This window comes from Gossypium arboreum, chromosome 5 (assembly GCF_025698485.1).
Source record: "Gossypium arboreum isolate Shixiya-1 chromosome 5, ASM2569848v2, whole genome shotgun sequence".
Taxonomy (NCBI): domain Eukaryota; kingdom Viridiplantae; phylum Streptophyta; class Magnoliopsida; order Malvales; family Malvaceae; genus Gossypium; species Gossypium arboreum.
Genome location: NC_069074.1, coordinates 91,730,168 through 91,747,928, shown reverse-complemented (window position 1 = coordinate 91,747,928; position 17,761 = coordinate 91,730,168). Strand labels below are relative to the sequence as shown.

Sequence of the window (17,761 nt, the reverse complement as noted above, 5' to 3'; positions counted from 1 at the left end):
AATATAATAATTATTTTTATATTTTTATATCTAGATTAAATTACATTAGTACTCACTTAACTATGATTTTTTACCATTGAATTATAAAACTTACAAAATGATCACTCAAATATTAGTTTTTCTTTTTTTTTTGGTCACCCAATTATCTTGAATTTTGAGGTATGTAGCAAAAAGAAGAAGAAGAAGAAGACAAATTTGAATAATTGAATGACAATTTTGTAATTTTTCATAAACAGATCATTCAAAAAACATACTTAAATGACTATTTTATAATATTTTATAATTAAGTAATAAAAATAATTTTAAATATTTATTATACTCATTAATTTTTTAATCCTAAAAACTTTTAAAAGAGATATCAATTTTTAAAATTACAAAAGAATATACTATCTGAGTACTAAACAATTCTAAAATGCAACAAGATTAAACATCTCAAAAGATAATTTTACAATATGAGAAAATGTTAACAAAATATTAAAAATAGAAATTATTTTGTAAAAAAAGTAAAATATAATGTAGTATTTAATCTTATATTGTTAGTTAAAACATGATGGAATCCCACATTTCTAGGAACAACATGCAAACATATTCATGAGTTTATATATACGTATATTTCACATCCCACATTGCTTAAAAAAAAAACTGAGACTTTAGGTTTATATAAAAATCTGTTCTGTAAGTTTTATTTTTCATATTAATTAGTAGCACTAAAAATTTAAAAGAAAGTATTGACACTTTGAGTCTCGTAAAATTAAAAAATAGTTTATTTTTATATATTTTAAAAATGACCTTTATTAAAAATTTAACTTAAAACACGTCTATTAATGTATTTTTAAATTTTTGGTCCATACTAAAAATTATTTTTAGGGTGGTCTATTTCCATCAATAATTTTAGAAATTCAGCATCGTAATATGCCCTACTATCTAAGTGGAAGGTGACGCGAGTGTGCACTACAATGGATGGGTGCACCAACTCTGCGCCCTGTCTTCAGGTCCTTAACACTGTGCAATTTAAAAAATTGAGATAATGATGTTTTTCTTTTTCTTTATATTTTTATTTTAGTATTTATTTATATATTAAAAAGGGTAATTTTAAAAACAGTCACATTTATTTGCCTCAAGTTATATTTTAGTCACTTATGTTACTATTTTGTTACAAAGTGATCACTTTACTGTTCAGTTCCGTTATCTCTCTAACGGTGATCCTACGTGACAGTCCAATTAGATTTTAGATGCCAAGCTGGATTCTTAAATGGGATGAAAATAGATTTTAGATGCCACCTATTTTATTTGACTAGAAAAACTATTATTAAGATCAAAATAGTTGAAATCAAATTGACTGCTTCATAAAGATGGATACAATGGAGGGTTCGGGTATGTCTTCTTTGCACTCCTCTATCTCTTTTATTCAATACTGAAAAACAAAAAATTAGATTTTTTATTATTTAATGGAAACCCTAAATTAAAATTCTTGATATGAATATTAACAACTAAAAGAATTTCAGATAAGAAAAAAGAGATACTCACAAAGGGATTGTGAACAAACAAGCCGATTCAGATCAGAAAAAATCAGATTGAAAAACCAGTTATTCAAGAACGTAAAGAATTGGAAAATACAATGATTAGGAACGAAAATGATTACCATCTTCTTATTTGTCGACAACCACTTCATTTTAAGTCTTAGAATATAAATTTGTCAATGAAGAAGACATACTTAGACCCTCTATTGAATCCTCTTTTGTTTTTGTACCTGAATAAAAAATTCTGATGATAATAGCTTTTTTAGTCAATTGAAAAAGAAAACTAAAAAAATGGGGGAGATGAACAGTTTTTTAACTAAGATTTAAGGTTTAAATTTCTTTAATTAATTAAATTTATTTAATAAAAAATCTATTCTCATCCCATTAGGAAATTCAAGTTGGCACTTAAAATCTAGTTGGATTGCCACGTAGGATTACCATTAGGGAGATAACGAAACTTAACAGAAGAGTGATCACTTCATAAGAAAATAATAACATAAGTGACTAAAACGTAACATTTCAAACATAAGTGACTAAAATATAACTTGAGCAAAGAAAAGTGACTATTTTTGTAGTTTACCCTATTAAAAATTATCATCCCATCCCATTGCCTCATTAAAGAAAAAGAAAGAGTGGCAGCCTACTTACAAAGACATCATAGTATTTGCACTCATTAGCCTGTCCCTCATGGAATCCCAAAGTAGAGATGTGCTTCAAAAAACTTTCAAAGAGATGATATCTACTCTCCCTAAAAAGAAATGTTTGGGTTTTCCTGAAGATCAGTATCAATATCAAGGTTTTTGGTTCGCTTCGCCTTTTCTACAAGGAGCGTTGTAGGCTCAACAACAATTTCAGGCTCAACCCACTGATATCATCCTTTGTAGCTCTCCAAGAACAGGCACAGCCTGGTTAAAATCCCTCACTTTCGCCACAATTACAAGAACTTCATACAATGATTCCACCACCCCTTTACTTTCCAAGATGCCTCATGATGTTGTGCCTTTCATGGAGTTTGATCATGCCCAGTTTTCCACTAATCGACATCTTGGAATTCCTCTTTTAGCCACTCATCTTCCTTATTCCTTATTTCCCAGATCTATAATTGATTCTGGTTGTAAACATATTTACATTTGCAGGGACCCCAAAGATACATTTGTTTCATGGTATCATTTCTTTGCAGGGTACTGCAAATCCCAAAATACTCAACCTATTCAACTTGATGAAGCGTTCCGAGTTATTTTATGAAGGTGTAAGTCTGTATGGGCCTTATTGGGACCATGTTTTGGGGTATTGGAAAGCAAGTTTGGAACATTCAGACAAGTTAATGTTCTTGAAATATGAAGAACCGGTTGAAGATACTGTTTTGTATCTTAAGAAAACAGCAAAGTTTATGGGTTATCCTTTCTCGCCAGAGGAACAACAACAAGGGGTGCCTGAAAACATTGTACAGATGTGCAGTTTCGAGAATTTAAGTGGCTTGGAAGTAAATAAAACCGGGAAACATTGTGAAAGGCAAGGAAATTTGGGGTTTGAAAATAACATTTTCTTTCGAAAAGGGAAGCTTGGAGACTGGAAGAATCATTTAACCATTGAAATGGCTCAACATTTAGACCAACGAACAATGCAAAAGTTGAGCGGTTCAAGTTTAAGTCTATAATTGAAGGCTTATAATCTATTTATCATCCATTGTTATCTTAAATCTAATAAGAATTCGTAGTTATCACTTTTAATAATATTACCTTCAAATAATATCATTTTAGTCGAGATTTATAATTACCCTATTTAATAATATTGATATAGGTTTAAATCTTTAGTTGGAGCTCAGTAAATAGCACTTCAATAATTAAGTGACTTAAATAAAAGCTAAACATTATCTTTCCCATATGAATATTGTAACAAATATACAAATAGGACAGACAAATTATATAGTAAAATCAACAATCTACTAATAACAACTCCACCTATCCCTTATATATAATAATAAATTAATAATTAATTAATATTAGATGCAAAGAAGAAAAAATTGCAAAAAAAAATTCACCAAATCTTTTCCCCTTTGTTTCTCCACTTCAATGCCCTGTTGGAAACTCACAATTCCCATATGCTGCAATTAAAAAAAAAATAAAAAAAAATTAGAGGCATTTAAGGGTGGAATCGAATTAGAAGAAATTACGAGGGGAAAAGAATAACATACTAGGACGTTGGGAGACCACATAAGCCGCACCACCGAACTCGCATGTGCCAGTCGCACGTGTGTTCTTCTGATAATAGCTATTGAAAGCGTACGAAGCATGTGCTTCGAGTGTGTTTGGATTATAACACGTCGCGCCAGGTTGAATAGGGCTACAATCAGCCTTACCCTCTCCGCAAGCATAATCCAACGCCGCTTGTAACTTCTTCTCATCGGCTTTCCCGTTTGCAACGCACCATGTCTGACCTACTTTCGCCTTCGATACTTCTCCGGCTACCGGAACCTGACTCGTGTTGCTGTTGACCGGCGTTGACTCACCGGTTTTCGCCTCCTCTTTGGTTAATGGTATGTTATATACTTTTTGTTCATTAGGGTAAAATAAACCGTAATTCCTTTCGGAAGTTGGACCGGGTTTTTGATTCTCATTAAATAAAGCAAATAAATAAACGTTAAGTGGGTCTTGAGGTCTTAAAGGGGTCCCATTACCGGTCAAAACTTTCCGTACTAAATTACCATTATACGACGCCGCATTGGATTCATTAGCACCTATTTCATCTTCATCGCCCATTGAAGGCCAACCCGTTTCGGTCACAACCATCTTTACGTCGTCGTATTTAATAGCCGACATAGCTGCAAAAACGGCGTCGATTTGAGCTTCCAAAAGGCTAGAATATTTCAACCCGTTACCCGAATCTACTACACCCGGGTTAGCCTTAAACAAAGCATAATCAAGTGAGATCTGATCCGAATTAGCCGAATAAGCAAAAAACGGGTACGCATTAACCATTAAGTAAGACCCGGTTTGTTTCAAAAAATCCAACATGGGTTTAATCACCGGTTCAATCAATTCCGGCTTAAACGAACCGGCCGACGAAGGATACGAGGTTTTTAAAGCACTGAAAGCTATCGGAGAAGAGATTTTAATGGCGGAATCAAGCTTGGATTTAACTAACGAAGCGTGGATGTTCTTCATCGCCGGTACAAGGTATTTGGTCGTGTTGGCCGGATCGACAAACACTTCGTTACCGACAGCTATGGCTTCGATTTTTGTCTTTGGGTAAAACTTTGTTATGTTTGCTTCAACCCAGTTGTCTGCAAACGACTGATCAGCAGCGGTGGATGAAAGTAGTTCATTAGGAAGTGCGACGACCACGGTTATACCGGAATCCGCTAACGCCGTCAAAACCGTCGCGTCGGTGTCGTAAAGCTTCACTTTGTTTATTCCTTGTGATTTCAATAGTTCCACGACTTTTTCCGGTGACGGTAAGTTGTTTGCTACACGACCGTAGTTAATCCCGACCGAACCCGAACCTGTAATAAAAAAGGTTAAATTCTGCTATTAGTCCTTATACTTTACAAAAGTTACAAATTTAATCCCTATACTTTTTCGAAGGTAAATTCTAGTCTACGAACAATTGTTATTGAGTTTTCACATTTCGTTACCACTGAAATTTTAAAATTTCGGAAAACACGAACTCGACTCATCAGGTTTGTATTCAAACATTGAGAAAAGAAAAGAAAGGAGCTTCCTTTTTTGAAGCTTTTAAAGTTCATACCTGAGACAACAATGGCGGATAAGAGAACAATGATTGAAACAAGAAGATAAAACGCCTGGGAAGCCATAACCCAGAGCTTGGAACAAAACAGAGATGAAAATTTATCGAAGAAATGAATATTTTGAGGATTTGAACGCTGTTTTATAGGGGGGAAAGGTGGGGTAAGTGGGGGATTGAAAATGGTGAAAAGTGGGTTAGAAATTTAATCCAACGACACCCACCAACTCGACCGTTTTTTTGTGTTTTTTTTCTTTCTTTAATCTTAGATTTAGATTAGATATGGATATAGCATCAGGACCGTACGCGTGTTGTGATAATGATATTTAGCAAATCGGACGGTGATTAGAAGATGTTCATTTTTGTCTTTATATGGATGGGGGTATTTTAGCAATTATAATGTTTCTGAAAAAACGTGAAATTATTTGCTTAAGCTTTTTTTTTTGTTTTGTTTTGCTCTAAATTTGAACGTTAGATTAACAGCTCTATGTCGGGGATTTTTTTGGGGGAGGGGGGTATTATTGGATTAATGTGTGTAAATTCTTCAAAAACATTCTTAATGAAGGGTAATTAAAAATTAAAAAATTTAGTAAATTGACTCTTAGCTCGATTAGTATAGGTATTATTATCAATGAAAGAGGACGTAAGTACGAGCACGTTGAAGTGTATTATCCTGTTATTTATAAGTTGATGTGAGGCTATAGATAGTTCTAGACATTGTGTCTGAAAGAGTAGATATGATCAAAATTTGTAATGAGATTGTTTAAAAAAATATTAAAAGATTTAGGATAAAATAAAATTTATGTTTCGTTTAGTAGGAGTAAGGGTAAACATAGAAAAAAAATTTACGAGGAAACAGTTATTGAAAGATTAAAATATAAATTTATTATATATTAATTTCGATTTCATCATTTAAAAAATTGGGATTAATCTGGTAAATTTCTTCCAAAACATTCTTAATGATGGGTAATTAAAATTAAAAATTTCTTGATTGAGTCTTGATTCGATTGGTATGAATATTGATGCCAATGTAAGAAGACGTGAATTCGAGTACGCTGAAGCGCATTATTCTCCTATTTATTGGTTAAGGAAAGGCTATGAGTAATTCTAATTATTGTGTCAAAAGAGAAAATATGATTAAAAAATTAAAAATTAAATTCTCTTATAATTTTAATTTAAAATTTTAATCCAATCATTAATAATGTTAACAATTTATTTTAAAATTTATTTATTATCAAAGATGCATATTTAGTTGGTAATGTTTTGCTTCCAATAAGTTGGAATAATTGCATCAATATATTAATGACAAATTTTAACCCAAAAAAAAACTATACATTTAATACTGTTAAATTTTAATAAGGTCGTTTTCTTAATTACATACTCACCGAATAATTTTTTTTCAAAAATACCTAAAAAGAATAACAGTTCTTCAAAAAAAATATTTTAGAAATTAAATCTGAATTTTGAAATCTATACAGAAACTTATCGCAAATTTTTTAAACCCGAAAAAGATTGATTAAATTATACTTAAATATGTGAGAGTTTATGGCGTAATCATAGCGAGTTGGTGAAAATTGCAAGTCAAGGAATGGCAATAAATTTTCATTTTGTCCCCACAATACAATAAAGTAATAGCAATTTTTTTTCTTAATTTTACACTTAATTCACACTATAACACCTTATCTACAAACTATCTTAATCTTATATTATTGAATTGATTGAACCATTTGTTCTATCCATTATTGCATGATTTTGATATATATATATATATATATATATATAATTTGAATTCAAAATTTTTTAAATAAATATTAGAATATCATAGGTCGATTAAGTCTTAATTCAATTGGTATAGAAATTATTGTCAATGCAGGAGGACGTGGGTTCGGATGCGCTGAAGCGCATTATTTTCTTATTTATGGGTTAGGAATGGGCTATAAGTAGTTTTAGATATTTTGTAAAAAAAACAAATATGATCAATATGACGTATTTACGATATAGGATGATAAAATTAAATTTACGAATTTAGTGTCTTAAGTTCAATAAATTTTTTTAAACATTAAAATTATAAGTAATTTAGTATGAGCGGATCTAGGGGGCTGGCAAGGCTCCCAAGCCCCCCTAAAGTAATTTTTTTTCATTTAGGCCCTTTATAATGGTGAAAGACAAAAATATCATTATCATTATATATATTTTTATTTCAGATTTATTTTTCAATAGAAGTTTTATTAATTAACCTTGGATTAAGTTTTGATATCAATTTTATTTTATTTTTAAGTTAACTTGAAATTTAAAATCCACTCTGTAGGTGAAATTATATAATAATTTTGAACAAAACTCAATAATTTTTAGGTGATTAAATTAATTATTCAAAATTTATTAAAAATCGTGATCATTCAATCTATACCGATTTATAGGTTATTTGATTTAATCACTTTCTTCAAACAGGTGTATCGATTTATTCTCGATCCAATCTGTTCTAGAGGCCCGTCCTCCTCAACTACATCAACCCTGGAGAAAACTATAAGGTAAGAAGCGGGTTTATAACATTTTTTCGTATTTAATTTTAGAAATTTTGTAATTTTTCAATTGAGTACATATTAAATTGATTCGTAACACCAAATTAGTTAAAATATTTTATTATTACAATATAGATATATTTAAAAAAAATCAAAATCTAACAACTAACGGTATTGGTGAAATTGAGACCTTAAGATATTGTGTTGCTTAAATTTATGTTTCATCTTACATAAATTATGTACGGACTTTTTCTAAATTTATTCTCATTAGTAATTACGCTTACAGTGATTTCAAGGTCAGTCCGGTCGGTTTATATGATTTGATTAAAAAATTTATTCAACCAATTTAACTAATTTTTAACTCGGATCAATCGATCTGTATTGATTGAAACAACCATGAATAATTTGGACGTGGCTTTGAAATTATCAATCACTGATTCAACTCGTATCATATCTAAAAAATAACAAATCAAAATTCAACCTGGAAAGAAAAATATTTTCTAAAAAATACATATTCATCATTTTTATGTGAAAATTTCAAATTTTAAGAAGATAATTAATAATCGGGTTATATCGGTGTAAAATTATATAATTTTATACGATTAATACTTTAATGATCAAATTGTTGAATTTATTGATATAATTATACTTGCTATGCATATAAATTTTCGAATCGGTCCAATATTTTTATCATCTTGATCTAAAAATACTGCATATATATATATATATATATATTTTCCAACATCTGATTTTTTTACATAAAGCAAATAGTTATAAATTTTAACTTAATGCTAAATATGACTTATATGATCTATATGAATAAAATATGAAACAAGACGGTCTAATCGTGAATCGATATCTCCGTTTAATAATTTTATCATAATTATTGAAATTTTCAAGCTACTTTCAAGATAAGATAATTTTTTTTAAAGACAATAAATAAATATTTAAAAAATAGAAATAATGCAAGTACCAAATACAGACTTCGAATGTGAAAAGCTGAAAATATGAAAAGGCTTAAGTTGAATTAGAGAACTAGGAAAAAAAAAAAAAAAAGGGTAAATTTCACCGAATTTCATTAAATTATTAATAAGTTCACATTTTGATCACTAAATTAAATTATTCAAAAGTTTTCATTTAAGTTACTGGACTATTATTTTATTTTATTTTTAACAAGTCTGGCTAGTTAGCTCCATGTGATGATTTGACGATTGGTACAATGGATCAAAGTACCTATCAATAAGTACAAAAACATATCTTTTATTTAAGTCCATCTAACGATTAGTGTCGGAGATTGAAGACGAAATTTTTTTGAACTTTGATTCACAGATTCGTGACGTTAAAAGTTGTTTCAAGAAAAAAAACTGAATTGTAAGAAGGAAAATGAGAGTTTTTGATCGGGACAGGTGGTGCGAATAAAGAAGACTATATGACAGAATAGTCCAATAACTTTTTAATAAATATTAAATTAATAAAACCTTATTAATCATATTTTATACTAACAATTGGCAATTAATTAATTAATAATCAAACAATTAGGTTATAATCAAATATATTTTCCTTCTTCAAGTTGAAAGCAATCATCGATCCGTACAAATTGAGCCGAATAAAAAAAGGCCTTATGTTTGAACTCAATTTGGCCACAAGAAAATTAGAATGGTTCGTGGATAGAATTAGATATAAGATTATTTAATTAATAAACAATTATTTTATTCAAATTATAAAATAAATTGTATATACGGCTATTAATATTTTAATATATTCGAATCAATAAAAAAATTTTACCAATTAAATTCAATTTTTTGTCGATTGAGTTTTAGCTCGATTGGTATGGGCATTGAGTGCGCTAAAACACATTATCCTCCTAATTATATATTGAGAGAGAGTATAAATAGTTCTAAACATTATGTCAAAAAAACCGGATATAATCAAAATTTATAATTTAATCCAACTCATTATTTCACGTGCCGAATTTTGATTACCAAAATCTGAAAGTGTTGAATTAATATCTATTTTTTTATTATTTTAGTTTGATTTATTCATGATAGGTTTCTTTTGTCAATGCATAACAACTACTAGTCTTTTTTTTTTTTAATGGCTGAAATTATAAGTTTTCTAAAGACAACATTTTGGACTGACCATATATTAAAGAGTTGCAATCTTTCACTCAATGTTGAGTTATATATGTCATATCCCATGCTTTTTTTCTTTTGTATTTATCTTGTGAATAAAAATACAATAAAACTGATTAAAACTTTATATATGAATATGAAGTTTTAAGAATTCACAAGCGAATTGTCGATTGAGTATTAACTCAATTAGTATGAGTATTGTTGTCAATGCAAAAAGACGTAGGTTCGAGTGCGCTGAAGCGCATTATCCTCCTATTTATGAGTTAGGGAGGGGCTATGGGTTATTCTAGGTATTATCTCAAAAAGTGCAAATATGATCAAAATTTATAATTGAGAGTGTGACAAGTATTACCTTCAACTCGTTTTTGGAGTTTAAAAAACTCAACTGACGATGTATTAAGTAATTTTCTATATTAAAATGATAAGCAATTGAACTTTGTTTATGAAATTAAAAAAAAATCGATAATATCAAATATTAACCTAAAAACTAATTTTTTATATATCGTATTTAAAATTATCAAATTTAACAAAAATGGAAAATAAATATATTTTTCAATAAAGACCTTAGAATTTGGTGAATTTCAGTTAAGAAAATTAAAAATATTATTTTTTAAGACAAAAAATGATTTGCTCAACTCCATATTTGACTTGTTGTAATTGTTTCACACTTGTCGTTTTGCTTTGATGAAACAAAGACCCATTGTCACATTAACCTTTGAAATTGATGTCCTTTATTTGGAAGTCTTAATAATAAAGTAATTTCATATAATAATTAATTGGAAGATAATGTTGTAGGGAATTAGGGCAGGTGAGCAATGGGGGTCCTTCAATTGATAATTTCAATGTCTAATAACCTAAGTAGGCACATTTTTGTTCAACAAGTTTGTCTTTAAAGGGTTGGCCTCTATGTTGACTTTTTTTATTTAATGTTTAGGTTAGTTGTTTCTGATGGTAAATAATAGTGTTTGTAAAATTAGAGTTCGAGATGACGAGGAGGAGGAGGAAGATAAGTCATCCACGACTTGACATTTTGTGCATCACTGATATTGTGGGTCTCTTAGGGCTCTTGGCAATGGTTGGTCTGATGATGGTGGGGTTAGAATGCAATTTTCAGCGGTTTAATCAAGATAATGCATCACTCTTATGTTTCTGAATTCTTTTAGTGTTGCGATTACTGTAATATTATTTTTATACTCTTTAGGGATTATTTTGCAGACATGATATTTGTGCATCAATTTGTAATGACTTATTTATCATTTATACTATGTGTCATGTTTTTGTATTATTATTAATAGTTCCTATTAATGATAGTATTTTCTTTTAAGAATTTTTTTTAGTTGGATTAATGATAATGTTGAACCTCATGTGTTGACCTGATGGTTAGGGTGTTTATTGCCTTAGGTGTGGCTTAGGTTCGAATCGTGTTATTGTTAAAGTTTTACTCTCCTTTTGTAATTCACCAAAAAAATTTTGTGAGAATTTTGAGTTATTAGGTTCGAGTTCCCATCTTATGTAAATAATTTGTGAATTCTATTTATACTTTATTGATTTGGTTATATTTTAATAATGATTGTTTATAATAATAGTTATTCGAATGTGTATTATTTCTATTAAAACTTAAAAAATTGATTTAGAATTAAATTAATAAATTAATTCTCAAAATTGAATTTTTAAAGCAATTTGAACACATTCATTTGAACATATGTGAAACTTTGAGTTTAGATGACATATGTTTAGGTGGGTAATCTTTTTAATTATTAAATTAATTGATACAATAAATATTGGTTGATGATTATTTAATTTAATATTTTAGATTTTTTTGTTAAATATATTATTATTTTGAATTAATACATTTTTTTGGTGAATTATAATAACGAGGATAAAACCGAATAACAAACACGACTAGCACGACTCGAACCTAGACCACATCTAGAGTAGTGAACACTCTTGACCATCAGGTCATCACATGGGGTTCAATAGATATTTTTTTTAATATTTATGATATAGATTTGATAATAATGGTTATGAGATAATAATAATAATAATAATAATAATAATAATAATAATATAATATAATATAATATAAAACACAACACCAACATGATATTAATATAAATTTTGTATAAATTATTAAATTGTCAAAACTATATATATAATATAATTATGATAAAAGAAAATATAAAAATATGATATGAATACGAATTATCAAATTTATTGTTAAATTTGATTTTTTAATGTTTTGGTATAATAAATTTTCCCTAAATTAAATTTGGTTAAATAGTTTTTTAAGAAATCTAACTTCAAATTATTTTTTAAAAATGAAAAACAAAATTTTGAGTTCCACTAAATCAGGTGTGGTACCCTGACCAAAAAAGAGTAGTACCCAAGAGTTCATGGGCAAAATGACTTTGTAATATCCCGAATTAAGGCCTAATCGGAATTGTGGTTTCGTGACCACAAATCCGAGAAAAAAATAATTATTTTATAATTATTTTGAGGTTTATGATATGATTGCATAATTGTGTGAAAATTTCGTGAAGAATTTTTTGGCATAACGAGTTTAATTTAAAGTTAGGGACTAAATCGAATAAGTTGCAAAACTTGTATTCTAGAAGTTTTTAGTATGAAATTGCTTTGAAATATTAATTAGGAGGTCTTAAATGGTAATTTGACCAATTTTAAGTTCATGGACAAAATTAGGACATGGAAGGAATTTTTGGAAAGTTTAGTAGTAAGGGCATTTTGGTCATTTGGATATTAAATGAAATAAAAATAGGAAAAATAACTCAAAATGATCATCTTCTCCATATTGTTCTGCCAATTTTTGCTCTCCTTCATAGCTGGGGTTTCTTCAACTTTCAAACTTCATATAGTAAGTGATTTCAAGCCCCGTTTTTAATGATTTTTATGTTTTTGAAATCCCGGTAGCTCGATTTGGCTTATGTTAACAATAATTCAACCTATGGTTCATATTTGGAAAAATACCCATAGGTGAAATTTGTGTATTTTGATGTTTTATGACAGAATATAAGGTTTTAAATTTTGTTAGACAACTTGTGCTACTCGGTTTTGAGTAAAAATGAGTAAAAAGGCTTAATTGGTAAAAATATTTAGTAGTCATAAATACATGTTAGAGTGAGAATTTGATGTTGCCATAGAAGGGAAAAATGATCAGAATGTCATAAAACATGATAATAAGGGATGAAGTTTAATTCCCGAGCCTAGGGGCAAAAGTGTAATTATGCAAAAGTTTAAGGGTAAAATGGTAATTTTGCCAAAGTTCGTATTAAGGACTGTTTTAATGAATGTATGTATTAAATAAGATTAATTTGGTATTATAGATCAAGAGAAACGAGATTCAAGTCGTGATCGAGGGAAAAACAAAGTTTACGAGGAATAGGCTCGATTGTTAAAAATTTTGTACCGAGGTAAGTTCATGTGTAAATAAGGTAGCATAATTGTTATTTTTAAGTTATTGATGTTAAATATATGATATGCTGATTTTTATCATGAAATATATGCTTTGTGGTTATTTTCGAATAAAATGCAAATTAAGTGTATTATTTGTTAAATATAAAGTGCTACCGAGTATTGGTTTCGGTATTTTACGGAAGATGGCAAGGAGATGTGTTCAAGGAAAATCCCGTTTGAACCTTAGGAATAGATTAGGATACAAGTGACATGTCACTAGGATGGTTGAACATCCGAACTCGTTGAGTTGAGTCCAAGTTCACTTATGGATGTGAAATGTCCGAACTCGTTGAGTTGAGTCCGAGTTCACTTATGGATGCGAACGCCCGAGCTCGTTGAGTTGAGTCCGAGTTCACTTATGGATGCGAACGCTTGAGTCCGAGTTCGCTTATGGGCGGGTTACATGGTAGCTTGGCTACAAATATGGCACTTATGTGCAAATTATCCATGTATCCGAGTTATATTCCGATGTGTTTAATGGGTAAAATTTCTAGTGAAATGGAAGAACACTTAAGATGCAGGTGACGTTTTGGTAAGTATTGTGAAATGGACACTTTGAACAGGTATGTACTTAACCTTCGGGTTGAAAATAGATACAACAATGATAAGGTGGTAAGATGATTAATGATGTTTAGAAATGTGATATATGTTTTGGTGATACCATGCTAAGGTTGTTTGGTATAATTGTATTGTTATGTTACTTGTTATTTGCATATGACTTACTAAGCATTTATGCTTACTCCCTCCTTTTCATTCACTGTAGTTTTGAACAAGCCGGCTTAGGAATCGGGACAGGTCGAAGGTTCGATCACACTATCCGAAGGACTCTTTTTGGTAAATGGCTTGTAAAACTTAAGTATGGCATGTATAGCAATACACCTATTTTGTGTAAATAATTTTGTGATATGGCCATGATTTGGTTGAGAAAATGCTTAATAATGATAAGTCATGGAAAATGCTAAGTTAGATCATGTTTGATGTCATGGAAGTTTAATATGTTATCTAGATCATAAAAACTCGTGAAAAGATGAAATTTGCCATAACCAGAATATTGCAGCAACACTGACATGAGTTTGAAAATTTACTAAAAATCATATAAATTGAATTTGGTGATGGATTAAATATGACATTGAAGCCTAGTATGTCTAGTTTCATATAAAACAAATGAAACAAGTAAAGGCATTATATGTTATAAGATATTTGAATTTTAGTGAAACAGGGCCAGAGCGATTTCTGGATTCCCTGTTCCAACTTTAGAAATTTATCATAAATTGTATAAAAATAATTAGGTGGTGTATTTTATATTCTTGGAATCCTTATTGAGTCTAGTTTCTGAATAAATAAACTTCATAGTCATATAGACTTTTCACAGAGAGAAATATGGTTCGTAGTAAACAGAGGTCAGTCCAGTCAAGTCCTGAAATAGGGGTAACTTTAACTAATAAACAGTATTAATTGGCCCAACCAAAAATTCTAGAAAAAAATTAGTAAATAGATATATGAGTCTAGATTTAATGAAAATTTACGGATCTTGATTTTGAGTTTTGTAACTCGAGATATAATTTTTCTTGTAACTGTGACGCAGGTAGCTAGAAAGCTTTGAATGTAGAAATAAATGATTCAAAGTTCTTAATTCGATAAATTATGTTCGGTAACACCTCAAGCTCGACTCCAGTGACGGTCTCGGGCGTGGGGGCGTTACAAACTTAGGGGTATCAAACTCTTTTGAAAAAAGGTGTGGTATCTAAGAGTGTGGTACCCGATATTTTCTTATTAAATGCCTTTGGTTTCATGCTATTTAAGTTTTCTTATATAAAAACATCAACTTTCATATTTTTCTTAGACTTTACTTTCATGGCTACCTTGTTTTCCATTGTTATGTTTATTTTCTTTACATTAAGCACGAGTAACTAAACCTTTAAGGAGACTAGTTGATGGAGATGTGGATAAATTAAAATCTTCGGACAAAGGACTAAATCGTAACAAAATGGATGAATTTGAATATAACAAAGAACTTAGGTAGTGACGCCCCTAAAGGAATAGCAAGATAAAGTGAGATCGAGAGATAACCTTGTCGTACACCAGTTCGTTAGTCCCAGATTAACTGGCGAGATCGAGAGGTAAAACAAACTCAATTTGTTTAAGTCAGTGAAGTTGAGATGGTGAGATAAAATGGAGCCATTTGATAATTTATGCGATTTATGTCCTTAGTTCGAGATTTGGCGAACCACATTGAAGTCAACCAACCCCTAAATAGTTATTTTTTGGATAGTCCTGTTAGTTTACATTTCTTGCAATTTAGTTCTTAGAGTGGAATATTTAATTTTCTTGCAAAATCTTCTTTCATAAAGTGACGTACTATAAATTCGTGTTAGCAGCCACTTAGACTCTATTATGCACGCTAATCATTGCTCAATTGCCTCTTCCTTTGGGTTCGATCATTGGAATACTTTGATATTTCATTATAACACTATAAATATTACAACTGACACTGTACACTTGTAGTAAAATTGAACCTTAGAAATATTTTCATAAATTCAGTGTTTTAATGGCACACGCGAATAGCAGGTCAAAAACCCAATGACCTTTGAATTGAACCGAATTAACATGTTTGACCAAGAATCGATTAAGGTATATGTTTGAAGAATAGTACCGGATCAATTAAATCGCGAATAGGTATAGACCAACTGAACAACTAAAAAATTGATTGAATTAGATTTTTTAATATTCTTTTACGCTTTATATTTTTAATAAATTTGAGATTGAATTGATAATCTGACTTATTCAGCTATCGATTCGATTCTAGAAACATCGAGAAATCAAACATTTTTTTAGGCTTATTCATATCATGGGCAATAAATTTGAGGGTAAAGTACACCAATAGTCATTCAACTATAAAAAAATAACATATCAATTACTAACGTTATTAAAAAGTGACAAAATCGATCACCCATTAGCATTTTTCATTACAGGCCTAACGAGACAGGTGACGTAGCCAATTAACTAGTTGACGTGGCTAGTTAACTTGCCACGTTGGACATGAGGAGCAAAAGGGTCTTCTTCTTCTTCAACTAACCATCAAAAGTAAAAAATTGCCAAACAAAATCTATGGCATTTTTAAGGTCGCTAACCCCTGCCACTGCCATAGCCATAGGCGCTGTCGCTGCTTTGTTTATCGCCTTTGTTTTCTTCTTCTTCTTCTTCTTCTTCTTCTTCTTCTTCTTCTTCTTCTTCTTCTTCTTCTTCTTCTTCTTCTCGCAATTCTTCTCGCAATTCTTCTCAATTTTCAAGCAACCAACAACCTAATTTCTCTTTCACTTACACTCAATAATCCTTTCTATTTTATCCCCATTATTTTTCTCTTATTCTTTTGATTTTTGATTTTAATTTCTCTCCCTTCCCAAACCTTATTAATCAATAAAATTGAAGGGGGAACCAAAGTAGTAGTTGCAGTAGTGGTGAAAGTGAAACCTGAATTCTAAAACTGGTCCCTTCTTTCTTTTTCCCTCTTTTCTTCATTTTTCTCTTTTGTTTTTGTATACTATATTTGAAATAATCACATTTGGAAGAGTTCGATTTTGAAGTTGAAGGTTTAGTTTTTATTAAGAAAAAAATTAGAGAAGTTTTTAAGTTTGCAAAACTGAAGCAAACTCCACTTCTACTTACTTTCTCCTCCATTTCTTTAAAAATTGTAAATTCTAGAGGAAACCCAAGCAAGAAGATTCAACAATGAGACAGTCTCTCCAATTATTGTCTTCCCTGTAAGCCTATGGTTTCCGATAAAAATGTCTGTAGTCTGAATATGCATTTTTTTAATGTTTACTGTCTAACAGCAAAAGTTCTCAATTATGCAGTTGTTGGAAATGGCTAAAATAATGAAATGAAGATGAGATCTACGGATTTTCTTGTTTTAGAAAAATAAAATTCAATGTTTGTCACAACTATTGATAAGGTATTGTCTTCTTTCCGACGATTATTGGTTTCTAAGAGTCAGAGATTAGACGACATCTTCATTTCTTCTACTGCTCAATTAAGTTTCTTAAATTGAGGTTGTTTAAACGACAGCATAGATTCCAACTGGCCAGTTAAATGTAAGGTTAATTTACCATTAAGTCTGTGAAGAAAAATATAATTTATTATTTTTTAAAAGTTGAATAACTTTTTTATCATTAAAATTAGAGTTTAGTGATTGCCAGTGCATTTTCCCCAAAATTTAACTACACGTGGGTTATATTTCCATTTCACAACCCAAAATTCAAAAACTAAAACTCTACAACAAAACGACATCGTATGCTAAATGGAAAGACATTCAGTCCGTCCGATCTATCTCAACTAAAACAAATCCTAACCGTTAATTTCCTAATCGGACAACCAC

At 30.0% G+C, this 17,761-nt stretch overlaps 2 protein-coding genes and 1 long non-coding RNA gene across 3 annotated transcripts; 2 read left to right on the top strand and 1 right to left on the bottom strand.

Annotated features, from left to right (window-relative positions):
- The first annotated feature begins 1,352 nt into the window (after positions 1-1,352).
- LOC108451070 (flavonol 4'-sulfotransferase-like) lies at positions 1,353-3,177 on the top strand. The gene is made up of 2 exons (XM_017748803.1): positions 1,353-1,374; positions 2,657-3,177. The coding sequence occupies exons 1-2, from the start codon at positions 1,353-1,355 to the stop codon at positions 3,175-3,177; spliced, it is 543 nt and encodes a 180-aa protein (XP_017604292.1).
- Positions 3,178-3,363: 186 nt separating this feature from the next.
- On the bottom strand, positions 3,364-5,758 carry LOC108489939 (glucan endo-1,3-beta-glucosidase 12-like). The gene is made up of 3 exons (XM_017794700.1): positions 5,268-5,758; positions 3,715-5,022; positions 3,364-3,624 (listed from the first exon to the last, which is right to left on the bottom strand). The coding sequence occupies exons 1-3, from the start codon at positions 5,332-5,334 to the stop codon at positions 3,590-3,592; spliced, it is 1,410 nt and encodes a 469-aa protein (XP_017650189.1). The 5' UTR covers positions 5,335-5,758; the 3' UTR covers positions 3,364-3,589.
- Positions 5,759-12,703: 6,945 nt separating this feature from the next.
- On the top strand, positions 12,704-14,357 carry LOC128293235 (uncharacterized). The gene is made up of 3 exons (XR_008283366.1): positions 12,704-12,787; positions 13,257-13,343; positions 14,150-14,357. It is a non-coding gene; the product is annotated as an uncharacterized LOC128293235 (long non-coding RNA).
- Positions 14,358-17,761: the final 3,404 nt, after the last annotated feature.